The 20,508-nt window shown below is 39.1% G+C and overlaps 1 protein-coding gene across 8 annotated transcripts in view; it reads left to right on the forward strand.

The window, feature by feature from the left end:
- Nucleotides 1-20,508, forward strand: part of arvcfb (ARVCF delta catenin family member b) — a 340,912-nt gene that overhangs the window by 78,458 nt on the left and 241,946 nt on the right. For 7 of the 8 annotated variants that reach the window (XM_077601828.1, XM_077601831.1, XM_077601830.1 and 4 more), the window contains 6 exons: nucleotides 2,245-2,885; nucleotides 10,998-11,503; nucleotides 14,069-14,252; nucleotides 17,251-17,368; nucleotides 17,480-17,651; nucleotides 19,308-19,325. In XM_077601828.1, the coding sequence (XP_077457954.1) occupies nucleotides 2,245-2,885; nucleotides 10,998-11,503; nucleotides 14,069-14,252; nucleotides 17,251-17,368; nucleotides 17,480-17,651; nucleotides 19,308-19,325 (1,639 nt within the window). The remainder of the gene's footprint in view (nucleotides 1-2,244; nucleotides 2,886-10,997; nucleotides 11,504-14,068; nucleotides 14,253-17,250; nucleotides 17,369-17,479; nucleotides 17,652-19,307; nucleotides 19,326-20,508) is intronic. The other variant, XM_077601832.1, reaches the window with a different exon arrangement.

Below are 20,508 nucleotides of genomic sequence, written 5' to 3' on the forward strand. Positions count from 1 at the left end.
TCCTATGAGACAAGGGAACAGGAAAGGCATAAAAGTTGCAACAATCCCTGGGAGCAGAATATTAGGGTTTTGTTCACTTGGAGCAGAAAATCAGACAAGAAGCAAAACATCTCTCTGGTTGTAAATAGGTTGAGACATAATCTGCAGAAAAACGTCACTTGTCATCTCAAAGTTCCTACTGTTCAGATTTTGTTTTCCCCCCTGGTCAACGTAGTGTTTTACAGTAACCCATTTATATTAGACTACACACTCAATAACCCTCTGTTGACAATATAAATGTTGTCACATGAAACACAGTCTCTATAGATAAAAAAAACATAATTATTTAAGTGTAACACCTCTGCATAGGTTTTATTTTTTTTTCCATTTTCAAGTGTGCCCTACAGCAATTATACTATGTTCTTCAATTGCCCTGGAATGTATACTATATACATTCAAATGCCCATTTACTGTATATTTAGAATGGATGGCACATGTTCAAAGGTAATTCAAGCTCAGTTAAGCCAATAAGAGTTGCATTCCTGCTCTCTCCTCTGTAAATTGCACATTTTGCTGCCAGAAAAATTGCAACAAGTAGGAGGATTACATTATTTTGTACTGTAGTTGTATGTATTAGGTAACAACAACAAAACAAACACACTTCCTAGTCAATAGGTCCTGCAACTAAATCCAACTTTTGACAGACACTCACACATCCTTTTAAATCTAGGTGACCAAGGTGGTAAAAATGGTTACCCTTCGAACCTTTCATCCAGTAAGAGTGACAGAAAGCCTGGTAGTGGAGTCCAGGCCTGCCACCAGGACCCCAACACCAGTCCCTATCATCACCAATGCGCCATCTGACATCGAGCCAGTAAAGAATGCTAAAACTTGTGTGATTTGTGTTGTGTATTTTGCTACCCCTGCTGTTGCTTTGAATATTTTGCGATAAAACTAACAGGAGGAAATTAATGCATGGACTTCACAATAACAGGCTTTTCCAAAACCTGAATTATTACCTCGTTCTATACGCATTGTGCCAGTTTAACCCCCCCTTTGCAAAAAAAGTGGGTAGTGAAATATTTTACAACCTTGTAAAGTGGACTGTTTGGCACCTGCGGCTTTTCCCTCGCTTTAGTCTGTTTCTAAACCAGGATAGCTTATTTATGTTTGAATATTTCAGTGCACAGTTCATATTTTCCTTATTCAAAACATATTTGTCATTTATACTGCGTCTTTGTTTGCACTCCAACTTTTCCTCTAAATGTTTAAGAATTGGAGTTGTTTGTAAACTTAAATATAGTTGAAATCATTTTAAAATCCTATGATTTTTGAAGCCATGCAGTGCAATATAACCGCTATCGGGACTGTTTAGAATTATAGTCTTTTTCTTATCAATCTCTCGTCTCCAACCTATAAATGCTATAGGTCTCATCTCATCTCATTTTCTGAACCGGTTTATCCTCATTAGGGTCGCGGGGGTGCTGGAGCCAATCCCAGCTGGTGCTATAGATTATTGATTTAAAATATAAATCTAAAATCATAATCATAAGAAATTCCAACAGGTAAAGAGACTCAAAAACCCTGTCAGGTGCAAAACGAATGCATCAGAGTGATACAATTGGAGAGTTATTTTAATCATCAGAATTAATGTAGCGGATAATTAAGAGCCGGGAATGCAAGAGAATAGATTATCGATCACAACAATATTCACTGGGCAGCAAACCAATTTTGTATCCTTCATAACACAGGAAATTAGGGGGGGGGGTGCTTTTTCTTGAGTAAGAATCAGAAGATGATTAATTTTGTTGCTTCCATATGAGGTGTTGATGATAAATAGGTACATGATGCTTGTCACGGTACTACAGCTGTGAATAACACAGTTTGGCTCTACTCCCTTTAAAGATGTCTGTCTATTGCTGATTTAACAGTGAGATGTTTCATCATCCTTCTATTTTCCCCAGCTTCTTCAATAATTTAATATACTATCTTGATGACATTTACGATTCTTGTCTAGTTGTATTTGTCAAATCAGAATTGTTTTTTAAAGTATGTACACTGACCATTGTTAATTTAATAATTTGAAATTCTATACAGTAGCCTTAACCTTTTTCTGCATGGTGTTCCAGAGGTGTCTAAAAATATCTTTACTAAGAAAGGGTGCATGGTTTTTTATCGTCTCTAATGTTGGGGACTAACTACCATGTCGCTAGATGCAAGGTAAGTGTCCAAATGTCTGACATATTTGTCCGAATTCCTCTGCAGGTGACCAAAATGGTGAAGACCGTAACGACGCGAACTGTGCGTCAGGTTCCTCTTGGCCCCGATGGCTTGCCGATAGCAGAGGGCTCTTCGCCATTGGGAAGCTACACCGACTCCATTGACCGGCGCTACATGAAGAACGGGAGCGATCGATTCATCACGCCTCAAGCCTCGTCCACCTTGACACGCTCCTACAACAATTCTTTCAACGATTCTTACGCCGAGACACCAGAGAGTCAGTACATTCGACACTACGGTCTACACGACGGCTACCCCGATTTGACGGACAACTACGGAAGCCTGTCACGAGGCATCAACTTCCGTCCGCCTCGTTACCCCTACATGCCCAATAGCTACCGGCCGGAGAACAGCTATACGCTGCCTATTCGTAAGGACGACTATGGCCATGTGGCCCAACCCCAGGTGCCTATGGGTAGCAGCACCGTGGACCTGAATCGTTCGCAGCCTGAGCGCTTTCAGGCCGAACCATATGGCCTGGAAGATGATCGCCGCAGCTTCGGCCCTGAGGACGAGGAACCGTATGAGCTGGATCCTGACTATTCCACCGCTAACCGACGCACACTAAAAGGGGTCAACCGGGGTCGCACCCATCGGGAACCACTTCGCAATGGGCCCAGAGTCAGGTAAGGACAAATGGATTCTGCGGATGTTCGTATCTGATTTTTGTCTGGTGATCAAAACACCTAATACATTAATGCACTAATTCCTGGGTTCTACCATACCTGTCAACCTCTGCCGATAACTGCCCTTATAAATGATTATGATTCCCCTTACAAACCCCCCAAAAACCTTACAAACACCGTACGTCGTACGGTGTTTGTAAGGTTTTTGGGGGGTTTGTAAGGGGAATCATAATCATTTATAAGGGCAGTTATCGGCAGAGGTTGACAGGTATGGTTCTACTGAGCTAACCATTATAAATATATGGTAAATGATAAATGATTTTAATTCCAAAAAGAGGCCATTTAAGGAGGGGAGTGTGAACTTTCTGTAAACACTGCACTGTAGACAAAAGTTTTTGGCGTCATGGTTATTGCAGGAGGAAGTGAGGGAAACATACTGGATTCAATTTTGCAGATTTTACAACTTCCAGTCAAGTAGAGTGTTGTTTGACTGTGGTTTGTGGGTTTTACTCATGCAGAAGCATATCATTTACGTTGGACCCAAAAGAAGGCATGATGACTCACTAAATTAGTTTATTTTGTACTGTAATTGTGTCGGAGTTCTAGTGAGGCTTGCATGCATGTTTGAGCATTGCTTTCCTCACTATGTAGTATGTTCATGCAGGTAGATGCAGTGGCTTTACCCAAACTGGCCCCGTAAACTTTGGCAGCATGCAGCTGTCCCAAATTTCTTGATAAAAGGAAATATAAAGATTTGGGAACAAATATGGGAACTGACATCTGGCTGGGGATGGTACCATTCTTTGGGCATTTGTTAGTGGATCACAGACATATTTTGGATTATCAAAGTCTGAGTCCTACTCGTCTCAGTCAAATTATACTACAAAATGGCAAGTCAACAAACTAGACGAAAAAGTGACACCTTTGGAGAGCTTTTTCGCTTTTGGGAAAGGTGCAAATGATGAGATGGAGAAAAAAACCTGCACTGAAACACAATAGACGCAGGCCCATATTAAATTTGAGTTCACACTAACAGACTATTCTCGTGTGACAAGTCTGCTCGGTGTAATAAGTGACGATGGCATGCAAATGAGGCAATGGAAATTTGAAAAATGCCCATCAAACACTGAATACCTGGCTTCCATTGCCAAAATCCTGTCTCTGAGAGGCGCGATTTTTAGAAATTACTGGAGCCAAAACAAAATTATGGACTTGGCTCGATATAAGTAACACACTTAAACCAAACTTTACCCGGTCATTTTAATGATGAGGGGAAAAAAGCACGCTAATTACAGTCCCACTAATTACTACTACTATTTTCAGCGTAATGCTTAGGTGTATTTTTAATCTTTTTTTGTTTGGTTTTCATCTAATTTTTGTTAACATATTGCTTTCCAAAAATCTATTTTGGGATTTTTTAAAAATAAAATACTTGGTCTTACACACATGTTTGGAGTTAGTGAAAGAACCTGTCTGAACCAGACAGAAAACTCAACCTCAACTTCACAAATACCTTGGGGATAAAAACTAAAAGAGATTTCAACCAACCAACTGTGTAACATCAGTGAACATTATTTTCTTCGGTATGAGTCGACTAAAATCTCCACAGGCACATTCTGAAATCTTGCAAAAAGTCTAAGCATAGGACCTCCAAGACTGTAAGATGGCACCACACCATATGTTTTTCCGATTTAAATCTTTGATAGTTTTCCTAGCTGATCAGCGACTTTCAAAACATCAAAAATGCACAATTAGTAGTATGTATTTAATCCAAATACACTGGCACTTACACAATCATAACAATGTCCCAAGACCCACGCAATTCCTTTTTTTCTCTGCCTATTGCAAACTAAAATGTCTCTTTTCTGGTCTTTAGTTTTTGATGCTCGGTTGACATAAAATATAGATGATACAATAGTGTCAAATAGTGAGAGATAACAGAGGAACTGATGGGCTTAAACGAGCATCGCGTCGTCTCCTTTAGTAGTGGTTTGAGCGAATTTTTATTATTTTTTTAAAAATGGCAGTAAAACCAGGTTGGCTACAACACTTTTTCATCCAGTCAACAGAGTACCTTTGACAAAGATATGAATATTTCAGCAGCTACAAGAGAAAGCCGGGTCAACTCTATTTCATTTATCTCTGCTTAGATTATTCCGATAACCCGCTTGACAGTTAGCTTTCTCCCCTGACCCTCCGTTATCTGGATAAGAGTCCGTCCCACCGCTATTTCCTTTCCCCATCCGTTATGTGTGAGTCACTACGTCTCCACCGCCACGATTTTCTGGATATACGTCCTCATGCCAGTGTGATTAATAGATGCTTTTGAACTAGGTCAGACGATTGGGAATGTCTACAAGGCAATCTCTAATGGCTTATTTCTCCTTGGGCAGCATGCACCTGCCCACCTGCATTTTGGGGGTCGCACACACACATATGAGCACACACGTTTCCTAATTGAGAGTTAGATTTTGTCGTTTTAATCAAGTAATGTCTTGAAGGGAACGGCCCGTGGAAGCGATCTGTCACTAGACAGCTCCTCTCCATTCGCTTCTTCCTTACCTCCTCAAAAACACACACACACACACACACACACATACACACACACATTCCCACACACAACCCTGCCCACCTCCTCTTCCTACATCCTGCCAAGATTTCCTCAGAGAGCTGTATACTGTTTGATACTTTGCTTCCTGTTTATCATTTTTGAGCTTCCCCTGAAGAATGTCTTGAATAATAGAATATGATTTTTTTTGGTGTATTTGAAATAATGAAAATGGCCAACGGAGACTATGCGGAAAAAAAGTTAAAACTTCTGTACCTTTTCAACATAAAGTGAATTATCGACTGGAATCGTATTAGAGCAGGGGTGTCAAACTCATTTTTTTGTCGCGGGCCACGTGGTAGTTTGGATTACATTCGGGGGGCCGTTATGTCTTCCAACTAGGGTGCCAAAATTAATCGATTAATAAATTGACAGCTTTCTCGATCGTGCTAATCGATATCATTTTTGGACATTCACAAAAGGATTGATTTAAAACAAGGGTGTCAGACTCGGGTTGGTTTGCGGGCCGCTTTAACGTCAACTTGATTTCACATGGGCTGGACCATTTTAGATATAATATTTAGATTTTTTTTTAATAAATTGATTAAAAGAACTGGATTAAAAGCCCTGAATATTCAGTTTTTTTATAGATCTAAAACAATGTTTATTTTAGCTTTTTTTATATATTGTTTTGATTTTACAAAATGATTTTTGAACTAAAAACACAGAAAAAAATGATTAAAAAATTACAATTATTGATTTAAAAGGGGGAAAATCAGGAAATTTAATATACATCTATACTCTTCATTTTAATTTGATCCTAAAACTGAAAGTCGGCACTCATGATTCACTTTCCCGGGCCACACAAAATGATGCGGCGGGCCAGATTTGGCCCCCGGGCCGCCACTTTGACACGTGATTTAAAATGAGGAAACACAGGAAATAATCTACAATCTTCATTTGAATTTCATCATAAAACTGAAAGTTGGCACTCATCGTTTACTTTCTTGCGCCACACAAAATGATGTGGTGGGCCAGATTTGGTCCACGGGCCGCCACTTTGACAACTGTGTATTAGAGTCCAAAATTTAGAGCCATTCGACATCCCACCAAATAAAATAAAAAATTCCACACAATGCTGCCAGTTTAAACGCAAATCCCGACATTCCCATCAGTAATCACTCACGGTGTCTTTTTTCACCAAAAGTCTGGTCACGTCGACCAAGATCTTAGCAACCTGAGAACGAGGCAATCTGATTTGTGCTGAAAATATGAGGGATATGTGGTCCATAACTGTGAAAAAAGAAGTGTAAAAGAGACTTAAGTGAGTAACATTTCATTGGCAAGGATACTAAGATTGTTTTGTTATGGCTGCCATCATCCTTCAATAACACAGAAATAAAAACCTGGAAAATGACCTCACTGAGTGGGAGTGTTTGGAGTAGGAGTGCGTTTCCTAAGGACATGCTTAGTGGCAACACATTCAATGTGTGAAAAGCTTTTTCCATCTAGCTAAAGCCGAGTAGATTTTTGTTTGCTGGCCTTAAAAGATGCTCGGCCAACATTTGAAATAAATAATTATTGGCGCCTCCTGTTTTGTGGTTATATATTGGTGCACTCTTTAAAATAAATAACAAAGCGTACCAAAATAAATAACAAAGCATAGATTTTATCCTTTTTATTTCGTCAATCATTTGTAGCATACCTCATATTAAAATGAGAAAATCAAACATGCTAATATGTGCTAATGTTGCATCTGACACCCAAAGTTGTTATGCACTTTCTTACTCTCATTCAAATGCATTTGGACTGCTACAGTTTCTCCCTCATTATCTGGTAATTCATTTTTTTCCGCCATTCTGGCTCAACTGGGGATATAATATCTTATTTCAACGCTCAAGCAATTTGCATTGTATCCATTCCCCCAGCACTATAATCGGACTAACCATAAAAGATGGTGTGTTACTGCAGGGCTTCTGGGAGGGAAATTATATCAGAGGAATTCAGTGAATTTCCAGCAAGATGGCTCATGGAGCTCTTACCTTTTTTTTCTTCTTCTTGCATGCTGGGAAAGAACTATGAGGAGACATATTTAACATGAAACACACTAGAGGTTCTGTTTTACACACTGCCACAGAGAGTAGCAAACATTTTGATCATCTTTTTACAGACTATTTGTTTTACCTCCGACTGATGAGCCTCAAGGCTTAGATAAATATACGAATGCAAATCGGTAACCATACAAGTTAACCATGTTTAATTTATGAGAGCTCTTTTGTGCCAGGCACGATGCACATCGGGCATTGCTTCTGGAATAGTAAAGTTAAAGCTGGTGTGTATGTGTGTGTGTGTGTGTGTTTGTTAATGAACACCTTGATCTCACTGCATTGATTGGACATCAGGTTTTCTGGCTCTCGGCCCCGATTAGTTCTGGAGAAGTCATTAACACGCCACTTTGCTCTGTGAATATTTATTGTATAGTTTTGTGACTTGGATAATTAATTAAACAATTTATATAGACATCCAGGCAAAAAAATATATTTTTCAGATGCCTGTACTTTTAACTATATTTTAACAGTCCAACTTAATTCAACAATTGAAGTACTCAATTATTTATTCATTCATTCATTTTCTGAACCGCTTTATCCTCATTAGGGTAGCGGGGGGTGCTGCCAGCTGACTCCGGGCCAGAGGCGGGGGACACTCTAAATCTGTGGCCAGCCAATCGCAGAGCACAAGGAGGCAGACAACCATTCACACTCACACTCATACCTAGGGGCAAATTAGAGTAGAACTTTACTTGGTTATTTCCTTGGTTGCAGGAGCAAGACAGACACAGAAGACATTGTAGACCTAGGTAAAAATCAGCCTACCATATATATTTTTGGAATGTGGGAGGAAACCGGAGTACCCGGAGGAAACTCACGCAGAACATGCAAACTCCACACAGAAAGGTCCAGACCTGGGTTTGAACCCAGGACTTCCGTGTGCGGTCGATTGGTCGCCGGTCTTTTGGTCGCCGTCTTTTGGTCGCCGGTCTTTTGGTCACGGTCTTTTGGTCGCCCGGACCGCGACAACGGGCGACCAAAAGACCGGCGACCAAAAGACCGACGACCAAAAGACCGGCGACAAAACAACGTAAAACAACACGGTCTACGCATCAATAAAAGCCAACAATGGCCATGAGCAGTTTCACTGAGCCGACGTGTGAGTGTATAAGAGTTTGTATGTACATGTGTTGCCCCTTTAAGAAGCTACGTCAGTCAGGGTCTTAACAAGTTCTCCAACAAAACACAATAAAAGTACGGGACATTTGGAGCTTTTCTTTAGCCTAAGAATTACTAGGGCATTAAGTATGACTAAATAGTAATTTGCAGTTTGTATTTAGGGAATTTGAGCAACAATTTAAATGGTAATTATCCATAACCTTCCGGGCGACCAAAAGACCGGCGACCAATCGACCGTGTACCCAGGACTTCAGAGGTGTGTGGCCAACGCGCTAACCACTCATCTGCTGGGCCACCTCTCAATTATTTAGACTAAAAAACTAAATACTTGCTTGGAAAACAACAATTTTGAAAAATCGTCCATTATTTTATTACTGTGTGCAGTCAGTGTAGCTGTGTAAATAATAGAAGTAATGTGGAAGATTGGTGAAGGAACCCTTCAATGAACCTTCATCGACAACTCCCTTATTCCTCCCTCAGTGGACTTCCTTCGCTGTCCTAGTTCCTGAGCCTTAAGGATACTAATCCTACTGTAACAAAGCTGGCACGGGTGGCGAAATCCTGATGGATATATTGATTAAAAACAATCTTAAACATTCCTTTTATTTAATATTTCATTACAGCTTGAAAAGAGAGGCTTCACACAATTTTTGCAGGACAGTACAGATGTATTAGTTCTCCCAGACATGGAAATAAAATCTTTCATTACATTTAATTTGCAAGAGGTCAGAGAAAAATTAAATACATATTAGAATCCATACCATACGTCGTTATGTAATGAGAGAGTAGACACTTATCAACCTTGGCCAATTGATAGACAAGCCTTTATTTTCACTTGGTTAATTCTCTTCAGGTTACAAATTGATTTTTTTTTTCTTTTTTACTTCATCATAACATTGGCAATGCTTTTATGTGAAGATCAGGGATTGATTAGCGGAAGGTTTTCACAGTATTGCACTATTTTTCTTAATGGGTTTTTCCATTTCATTTTTTTATGGAACAAATCGTTAGAAAATCCTATTTTTTAATGAGCATAATCAAACCTCAATGTTTGTGTTTCCCTCTACGCACACAACACCTACCGAACACATCGTTTCACCTTTCTTTCACCCCCTCATTAATAATTGGCTTCAGTTTCTGTCTCTCTCTCTCTGTAGTTAATTCTGCTCTCAGACAAATGATAGTAACCTTGTATTTAACCGTTCTGTCCCTCTGATCCCAACAAACCTTGTGATAGGTTCACCCTTTAGGCATTCCCAAATGCACTCACAAATAAAACAGACATCTGACTCATAACTGGGTTCTTGCAAAAGAGAATCGATCCTCACGCGGCTTCGGACAAGATCATTCTCCCGAATCGATGTCTCTCTTGCTTATTTATTACATTAGATTTAACAACATGCATCACAGAAGTCTAAACAATTGAGAGTCGTGTGAGCCAGACATGAAGAAGTCCATGTTTCTCATAACAATTGAAAGTCCTCTGTATCTTCCCAAGAGAGCTTGATGTGAACCACTTTCAGAAGTCGATATTTCTCAAAACAATTGAAAGTCAAGTTCAGTGTGAACAGTAGTTTTGAGAAGTCCAGCTGCAAAGGGGAGTGACCTTCAAGTTGTTTCGGTTAACTTAGGAGCGAGCATTACTTAAGCAAGAGATGTATTAAAATGACTTTTTTAATGTCAATAACTCTAAATAAAGCACAGCGTTCTTCATTGCAAGCAAATATATATAATGATTAATCGTGTGCGGTCGATTGGTCGCCGGTCTTTTGGTCGCCGGTCTTTTGGTCACGGTCTTTTGGTCGCCGGTCTTTTGGTCACGGTCTTTTGGTCGCCCCGACCGCGACAACGGGCGACCAAAAGACCGGCGACCAAAAGACCGACGACCAAAAGACCGGCGACAAAACAAGGTAAAACAACACGGTCTATGCATCAATAAAAGCCAACAATGGCCATGAGCAGTTTCACTGAGCGGACGTGTGAGTGTATAAGAGTTTGTATGTACATGAGTTGTCCCCTTAGGAAGGGACGTCAGTCAGGGTCTTAACAAGTTCTCCAACAAAAAAACAATAAAAGTCTGGGAAATTTGGAGCTTTTCTTTAGCCTAATAATTACTAGGGCATTAAGTATCACTAAATAGTAATTCTCAGTTTGTATTTAGGGAATTTGAGCAACGATTTAAATGGTAATTATCAATAACCTTCCTGGCGACCAAAAGACCGGCGACCAATCGACCGTGTACCATGATTAATATTCCTAAATAAAGCAAAGCGTTCTTCATTGCAAGCAAATATATAATAATGATAACCCTAACACCTTGCTTTCTGTATTTTCCAGAGGCTACCCAGATGAGCCCAATGATACGGAGGTGATCGATGAACGCCACCCCTACGTCCATGGCATGTACTCGGCACCCCTGGCGCAACCCGAACGGGGAAGCATGGCCAGCCTGGACCGTATGGGCGGTCGACGTTCCCCCTCCATCGACAGCATCCGTAAAGATCCGCGATGGCGTGACCCAGATCTACCGGAAGTCATTGCTATGTTGGGCCATCCCATTGACCCCGTGAAATCCAATGCGGCGGCATACTTGCAGCACCTGTGTTACGAAAATGATAAAATCAAAAAGGATGTTCGCCAGTTAAAGGGAATTCCTGTACTGGTCGGGCTTCTGGACCATCCCAAATCTGAGGTCCATCGCAAGGCTTGCGGAGCCTTGCGCAACATTTCCTATGGCAAGGACAATGACAATAAAGTGGCCATCAAAAATTGTGATGGCATTCCTGGCCTTGTCCGCCTCCTGAGGAAGACCAATGACATGGAGGTTCGAGAGCTCATCACTGGTAGGATACTTTATTATTTTAAAATTGAAAGTCATATTTAGTACAGGGTGTTAACTGGTATTAAATCAAATCCAAACGATACCTAACCCTTGTATTAAGTGCACTATGTTTACATTAATCAGTATTTACAGTATTTTTCAAACTTTAAGTCGCACATTTGGGAGGGCATTTTTATATTTGATCAGAAACCAAGAACATTAAAGCACAGGTGTCAAAGTGGCGGCCTGGGGGCCAAATCTGGCCCGCCGCATCATTTTCTGCGGCCCAAGAAAGTAAACATGAGTGCCGACTTTCTGTTTTCGGATCAAATTAAAATGAAGAGTATAGATGTATATTACATTTCCTGATTTTCCCCCTTTTAAATCAATAATTGTAAATTTTTAATCATTTTTTTCTGTGTTTTTAAGTTCAAAAATCATTTTGTAAAATCTAAAAATATATTTAAAAAAAGCTCAAATAAACATTGTTTTAGATGTATAAAAAACTGAATATTCAGGGCCTTTAATCCAGTTCATTTAATCCATTTATTAAAAAAAATCTAAATATTATATCTAAAATGGTCCGGCCCACATTAAATCGAGTTAAAGTTAAAGCGGCCCGCAAACCAACCCGAGTCTGACACCCTTGCATTAAAGTAACAATAGTAAAATGGACACCAGGCTAAATAGCCATCTGTTGACATCGCAGTTTTTTAGACAACTATAACATTAAAAAAATAACATAATAAGCTGCTGGTGGTCAGGGAGAGAAAAAAACATGTCACACTTGAGTATTGGTGACAGGCTTAACCAAATTAGGAAAAAAAATGTGATTTATAGTCCAGAAAATACAGTAATTGTCATATTACCATTGCCAAGTGCTTTTGTTGTTGTTTTGTATTGTGACTGTGTTTAAGTGTGTTTGTACAGTTTCAAGTTTACATGAGGGGAAAATGAATTCAGTCACTCTTATTTCCAACTTCTCATTATCTACACTACATTGTTATGGGTACTGGCTCCTAGAAACAGTTGCTTTCTCAAGTGTACTAAGACCATGCACTTTGACAGAGATGTCATCGTGAGCGATGACTATGGCACAGCAGAAATGATTGCCTTTACAGCACTGCATTGCATTTACTAAAAATAACCCTGCACCACAAGACATAGCGAAAGAAATGGGGAACTTCTTTTGTTGTTGTTGTTGTTGTTTTTGTTTTCGTTTTCCTACACTCGTTTGCTCTCATTCCCTTTCTAATCTTGCTTTCTTTTACTTCTGCTATTATATTTTCTCATCACTTTTGATTCCTTGAGCTGCTGTTTTTTTTGTTTTGTTTTGTTTTTACCAAATACCCACTTGTGTACTAAGTCCCCTATGTCAGGTTTCCCTCTCTAGTGTCCCGGTTCCAATGAAAAAGTCTAGTCACAATGCAGGCTCAGCTTGCGGCACCAGCCCTTGTGGTGAGCAATTGCCAGGTCTTTCTACAATTACATATAATTGAGGGGTTTTAAATATAGAAACCCTTTTTTTTAGTGTTCGTTTCATAAGTATTGGCTGCTGGAGTGGTCTGTGACTGTAAAACCCCAGAGTTATCCTTAGGGAAAGTGATGATGTGGACATTTGTGTGTTTTTCCACATTGGTTGAACCAATGAATCTTTTTTTTTATTGACTTATGTCAAGTTTCAGTCATTTTTGTGGTGACTGACGTTGAATTGATGAGCTTTCTAACAGTAATGTAACCATATTGCTTTGATACCCTAGTTTTTTGTTGCTAAAAATGAGAGTTAAGGCATTCATGTGAACTTCAGAAAAGGGCAGCATAATAGTATATTAATAACGGATACTCAAAGTACCCACTTACCAGACTATAAGGCGCTCTTAAAATCCAGTGACAGTGCACTTTTTTAATCCAGTGGATCTGGCAAACCAACTCTGACTTTTACCATGCGCAAAATACATGCCAAGTCCGTCTTGGTTTATTCACAGTGTGGATTTGCACTCTGTTCCCATATTGACTGACTAATCACAGTACATGTAGCAAGACTTTGTGATACGTCATGAATGTGGGCGACAGGGAATCTGTTTTACACCCCTAAGAGTTTTGGAAGGTGTTGTGCGCTCTCGCTTTTTAACCCATCCGTATGTCTGACTAAGAAGGGCTGGATGGCACTTTTTTCATGACTGCCATGATTGTTTTAGAACTCCCTGTTGGTGTTGGTTATTGGTAAATCTACATTGATTATCTTTTTATCATTTTATCTATCCGGTCTAACATCTAGAAGCTGTTTGCCTTGGGTGACCCTGTTGGGACATAATAATCCTTACGCTACAATAAGGGGTAATATTACAGTGCAACTGTGAAAACAAACGAACATCATAGGAGACTTCTGAGATGTCGTTTGTCTTCAATTTTTTAACCCTGAATTAGATTCTCTGCCAATATAAACATGCTTTTTTCCCTTTTAAATTTTTCGTCTCCTTATATGGTCCCTTTTTATTGCTTGTTTCATTTTTAATCCTTTTCTTTATTGCCTATTTTGTGTTCCCTTATCTGTCTGTCTGTTTCTTGTCCGGCCTTCCGCACATAGGGACTCTTTGGAATCTATCATCCTATGAACCCTTGAAGATGGTCATCATCAACCACGGCCTCCAAACAATGACCAACGAGGTCGTCATCCCACACTCCGGCTGGGAGCACGAACCCAACGAGGATTCCAAGCCACGTGATGCAGAATGGACCACGGTCTTCAAGAACACGTCTGGGTGCTTGAGGTAGGTTAAACAATTTAGCCAGGCTAGATTTGGTTCAACATGATCCAAATTGAGGTCATTTTTTATGTGTAATAATCCATAAATGCGTGTGCGGTCGATTGGTCGCCGGTCTTTTGGTCGCCGGTCTTTTGGTCACGGTCTTTTGGTCGCCCGTACCGCGACAACGGGCGACCAAAAGACCGGCGACAAAACAAGGTAAAACAACACGGTCTACGCATCAATAAAAGCCAACAATGGCCATGAGCAGTTTCACTGAGCCGACGTGTGAGTGTATAAAAGTTTGTATGTACATGCGTTGTCCCTTTAAGAAGGCACGTCAGTCAGGGTCTTAACAAGTTCTCCAACAAAAAACAATAAAAGTCTGGGAAATTTTGAGCTTTTCTTTAGCCTAATAATTAATAGGGCATTAAGTATGACTAAATAGTAATTCATAGTTTGTATTTAGGGAATTTGAGCGACAATTTAAATGGTAATTATCAATAACCTTCCGTGCGACCAAAAGATCGGCGACCAATCGACCGTGTACCCCATAAATCATATCTAAAAAGTGATTATTTAATATAGAAAGGGTGATTGTGCATGTCTTCTGCTTTTTTTTGTATTTTGTTGCTTCAGATGTATTGACGTGTGTTTCATCCTTCCTGATCGCTTTCTACATGTTGGGCATAAATATAGATTCAAATTGTCAAGTAATCCGTTTTTAAAATTCCTTAAAAAATGAGTCTGTTATTTTTCCTTGTCAATCTCACTTGCTTGACACTAAAGGCAGGCAATGCTACTACTAAAATGGCTCCATGGTAACAGTTACCAAGCCCTCAGTTTGTCCCTAGGAAAAAAAATGCTGACTCTGGAGAGAATTTGTTTACTTATACCATCAAAGAAAGAAAGACGTGACTTACATTTTAAAGAAGATCAAGAAATAAGTCTTTTCCTGCATAAAAATGTCCCCATCCATGGATTTCCCATATATTGTAATTCATTGTGTATAAAACACACCACTATATTTCCTTTGAGGGATATTTACTATTTGAAATAAGGGTGATACTGAGTATTTTCTGAGCATTGTACTGCATGTATTATTCATGCTTCTCTCTTTGCGCGTTGCATGTTCTTGCGTGGGTTTTCTCCCAGTACCCCGGCTTCCTCCCACATTCCGAAAACATGCGTTGCGAGAATAATTTTTCCATAAGTGTGAATCTGAGTGTGAAAGGTTGTTTACATGCATATACATATATACGTACATACAAATACATATATTCCACTCTTCCTGAAATAACCTAGACTTGTGACATCCAATGTAAATATCATATCATAACATAACTCAAAGTTTGTAGTCATACCTCGAAGGTAGAATTTATCCAACAATTTCCAGCTGCTGTTTTTCACAGTAATACAAGAACAAGCCAATGACAAATGAGCTCTGCATTTTCAGTAAACAGAAAAAATGCTGATCCTGGCTCACAAGCAGCTCTGAGTTGATGAAACAAATTAAAAGCCCATATATCTTCTTTTTTATTTATTTTTTTTCCTACGGCTGTGCTGCACCAGCTGCCCCATTAGTGGCGAATATCTATCAGATGCTCCCCAGCATAAAGCCACTGATACATAACAATATCATACAACACAACTGGCTTAAAACAAACCCACATTTTCCATTTTAAATTGAAATCACAGAGATTTGGTAGAAAAACATGAGAATTCCTTTAAAGTAATAACATTTTAACCATGCATTCCAACAAAAAAAAACATCATTAAATCTACACACACACTGTCATTCCTCCCGGTCACCTCTCCAGGAACCGCAGCTTTGCTTTGCTTTCTTAACGGACAGCTGTAGTGTCCATAATCCTTCCAACAAAGACAACTGTCCCCCAAAAGACTCCTGAAAATGAAACAGCTGGCAGTAAAACTCAGTCTGCTCCCAAACACACGCCTGTCAAATAAATCCAAGGTGGCTGCTCCACTGATTTATCGACAAGGGTACTGGACACCATTGTCTGACAGCTGAAGACGGAGAGCATTGCTTCATAGAAAATTGAAAATGTTGGCGCACATGCTTTTAGATGCTCGGGCCAGCTGGTCACAGTCACAGATGTTATGACTGAAATTTTTTAGATTTCAGTATGTCTATGTTGTCCTCATGCAGAGGTGGTTGTTATGCTGCACATTTTTTTTACCTTTATAATACTTCCTGCACCTTTTTACAAGACTCTAATGTCTAATGGGATTATACACCATGAATGCTTGCATAAATGGTATCACATGCGAGGAGCTCAGGCTATCCTTAAACCTTTAATTGTACCATTACTCCCTATAGTCATAGTCAGGCGAAAACAAAACAACAAAACTCTTAGTAGAGAAAATATCATTTGTACTGAAAATTTTATTCTTACACTGATGCAATGATCTTATTGAAATACCTACATGCAACATAATGAACATTACCTTGTACTGGTAGTTGCAAGGTAATCCAGTCTTGTTCCAATACATCCATCCGAGATGGAGAAAAATAATCACCAGTCTGATTTATTTATTTTTTTTCCAGAAAAAATGTGTGTTTTGTTTTGTTTTGTTTTCATTAGTGTACTAATTATAGTCCCACAAAGGGCAATTTAGTTTCTCTCCTGTATTATTGTATTATTGGGAGCTTATCTGAAATCAAATTCCTGTTGAATACATGTATTCAGTTAACCAATACATTCAAAAGAAGTATTAAACTGGCTTATTTTAATAACGTTATATCATATCACAGCAGAGTGACTCCAGGAAATTCAACAATTGGTGACTATACTCCATATTTAATTTTTTTTAATTAAAAAAAAGTTACTTTTACCATAATATACCAGGTTCTGGGATTGTCAAAATTATACCGTTAGAAAAAGTGAAATACAGGTAAAAAAAATGGTACCATATTTGTACCCGTTTTTAATTTGTGTATTAAGCTATGTTTTCTCTGATCTTTGCTTAAAATGAATGGACCATCTTGTGTGTTGTTCAGAAACGTAAGCTCAGACGGAGCAGAGGCTCGTCGTAGACTGAGGGAGTGTGACGGATTGGTGGACGCCCTCCTGCATGCCCTCCAATCAGCTGTAGGCAAGAAAGATATGGATAATAAGGTCGCTCGTCACCGGACTGCCACTTATTCCGTCTCTCAGTCGGCTTTATCATAGCTAATATGCAAATATACTGACAATGTTACACTGTCTACTTGCCACCTCCTTCCCTAGTCGGTGGAGAACTGTGTGTGTATTATGAGGAACCTGTCTTACCACGTCCACAAAGAAGTGCCGGGGGCCGAAAGGTTTCAAGATCCATCAGCGCCACAGACCCCTGGCTCTGCGGGGCCACAGAGGAAGAAGAAGGATGACGCCGGCTGCTTCGGAGGCAAAAAGGCCAAAGGTGAGGAAGATGGTGATTTTTGGATCTCACTAATAAATCACCTCTTCATGACAATTTTTGATAATAGTCATGTTTTTGGGGCAAGCGACAATTTGAACCGCCATTTTAACGAGTCAACTTGAAAAAAATCTTGGAATTTCCACAAAGGATCGTATTTTCCGGACTATAAGCCACACTTTTTTCATAGTTTGGCTGGGCCTCCGACTAATTCTGAAGTACTATTGAGCCCGATGTTCTCCATTTTAGTATTGTTACTTTAACATGTTATTGTTATTGGTTTCTGATAAAATGATAAAAGTGTGTATTCTATGGCTGGTGCGACTTATAGTCTGAAAAACACAGTGTAATTCCCCGCCAATCAAAGAAAGGGTTTCCCCACTATTAAAGTGATACTGTTAATAGGAACTTTCCAGGAGCTTTTCCGTAGGGCATCTCACACAAAAGAAATTCCCCTTAAGGCATTTTTCCCCGTCATAAAAAAAACACAAAACCCCAAATCCGAATGACAAAAGTGCTTGTAAATTTTTCCAAAGGTTTTAAAGACAGCTGCTTCGCGACTCATAATTTTGACACCGTCCATTTTGCAAAATGTTGTCAATCAATAATTAAGACATGACCCTCACCTCTTTAACAATTCATTTGAGTGTACATTAGCATTGAAATCTTTTCGCAGCATGCTATGATTATAGACCCCTCGTCAGGCACCGTGTTAGGTGGGCTCGGTTATAAGCGGCATCTCCATTCGCACTCTCCTGAGCTCACAGCAGCACAACACTGTTTTCTCCCTGTTGTACACCACTAATGGCTGTCATTAATCAGACCACCAATGAAGTGTGACTGCATGCTGTTGACCCCCGGTATCTAACAACTCTTTGGAGAAATCCCTCCAATTGTGGATTTGACAAACTGACTTTACATGGATGCAGACTTCTGAAGAAAGCAATTACCCATACGAACACTTTGTTGTGTGCAGCCACGTAATGAGCTGCGCGTAGTGATGCGGCCCCTCAAGGTGTTCTTTTTCCATGAGGAACATTAAACACAACTATAAAGAAGCACACTGCAATGCTCTTAAGTCACACAGTCTGCAAAATTGTTGGTAATTTTCTTGCCTTAAGTAGGCTGCAAATTGCCCGCTCTTCACTTTAATGTGACATTCTGGCTGAATTCTTATTATAGCGTTATGATTAGCAAGGACAGAACAGTTTTACTGTCATTAGTTAATGAGCGGACGGAAATTAATCCCATTCCTTTCCTTTTTTTGGACGATATTTTGAGTTTAATGATGCAAGTTTATAAATGTCGGTAGGTTATATTGTTTTAAAAAATAATAATAACTCTGTCTACAATATAAGTGTAGGAAAGAAGTCGATTGCAAAGGTTTTAGTCTTTCATTTGACATTTTCTGTATTGCTCAGAACTAAAACATAGCCACTTTTTCTCTTTTTTCCTTTTAAAAAATGCTTTGTCTTTGCTTTTTTACTTCTTTCCCTCTATTGCGTCCCTTTGGTCTCATCGCTATTTTCAGATATTGATTTCTGTACTCATTTTTTACACAGCCCTTTGACATGTGAGCATGGTTTTTTTTCACCATGCCCTTTCTCTCTCTTCTCTGCTTTGTCTTTTTTTGGCTGCTGCTCCCTTGGCTAACTGTAGAGGAATGGTTTAATCAAGGTGAGTGCACCATGCAACCTTCTTCTTTTTCAACCTAGTCCAGCCTAGCCTCCCTTCATTCATTCCCTAGCATATAGTTATGTACATAGTGTTTTTATTTGTGCTTGCAAAACCTGTAGTTTTCCCATTTGTTTAGAAACAATTGGTCAGTCATGTCAAGTTTAGTTTTAGAGAGAATTTTCGTAATTCAACTATCCTACTTCATTAGTATTTTCACGAATATAAGGCGCACTGCATTATAAGGCGCACTGCATTATAAGGCGGACGGCATTATAAGGCGCACCCTCAATGATGACACTTTTTTTTCCATATATAAAGCACACTGTCTATTTTGGAGAAAATTTAAGACTTTTAAGTGTGCCTTATAGTCGTGAAAATACGGTAATTCAGATTATAGTGGCAAATAGTTCTATTTGTGGCTAGGAAATATAGCGATGCATTAAATTCCTACTATAGAGCATTAAATGTAACTATTCTACCTTGTAAGTCGTGACCAACCCTTTTTTGGGCACAATTTTGGAATAATTACTCCAATTTGCATTTGTTGTTTAATCATTGCGGTGATTTCTCACACCAAGTACTTGCGTGTATGCAGCTGATCACTGCCACTTTAGCTAATGAAAATAAATTGAGCGACAAAACAATAAGACCCAAATTAGGAAAAGTCAAGCAGTGTTGTATAATGACTTAAAGCAGACATAAACAAAGGTTACATTGGAAACCGTTGAAAGAAAGACACTTTCCTGCACCCCCGGAATAATTTTTAGAGGTTCTTGAAGACAGCGAAAAGTAGTTCAAATAGGCTGTCATAAGTTTTCAACCCCCCTCAATGAATAAATAAATAAATAAATAAACAATAGAAAACAGAGCTTCAATAAAATTTCAAGCCACAGTGTATTCACAAGTGCAGATTTAAGATTAGTGGATAATTGGCTACAAACAAAAGTAATACAACAACAAGCTGAATGGATTTTGTTGCGGTTGTTATGAAGACAAATAAAGATGTGTATCTGTAATGTATTTTTTTCAAATACATTAGGACAAAAGGAGTTTTAAATGTATTTACTTTCTGTATGAAAGAAATATGATGATTGACAGAAGGCATATGAGATTTTGTAATTTGGTGTAATCTGAGCGATCAAAGTATGTATTCTTACTGCTTTTTATCCATTTTCTCAGTTAA

The sequence above is a fragment of the Stigmatopora argus genome, chromosome 5 (genome assembly GCF_051989625.1).
Source record: "Stigmatopora argus isolate UIUO_Sarg chromosome 5, RoL_Sarg_1.0, whole genome shotgun sequence".
Classification (NCBI taxonomy): Eukaryota; Metazoa; Chordata; class Actinopteri; order Syngnathiformes; family Syngnathidae; genus Stigmatopora; species Stigmatopora argus.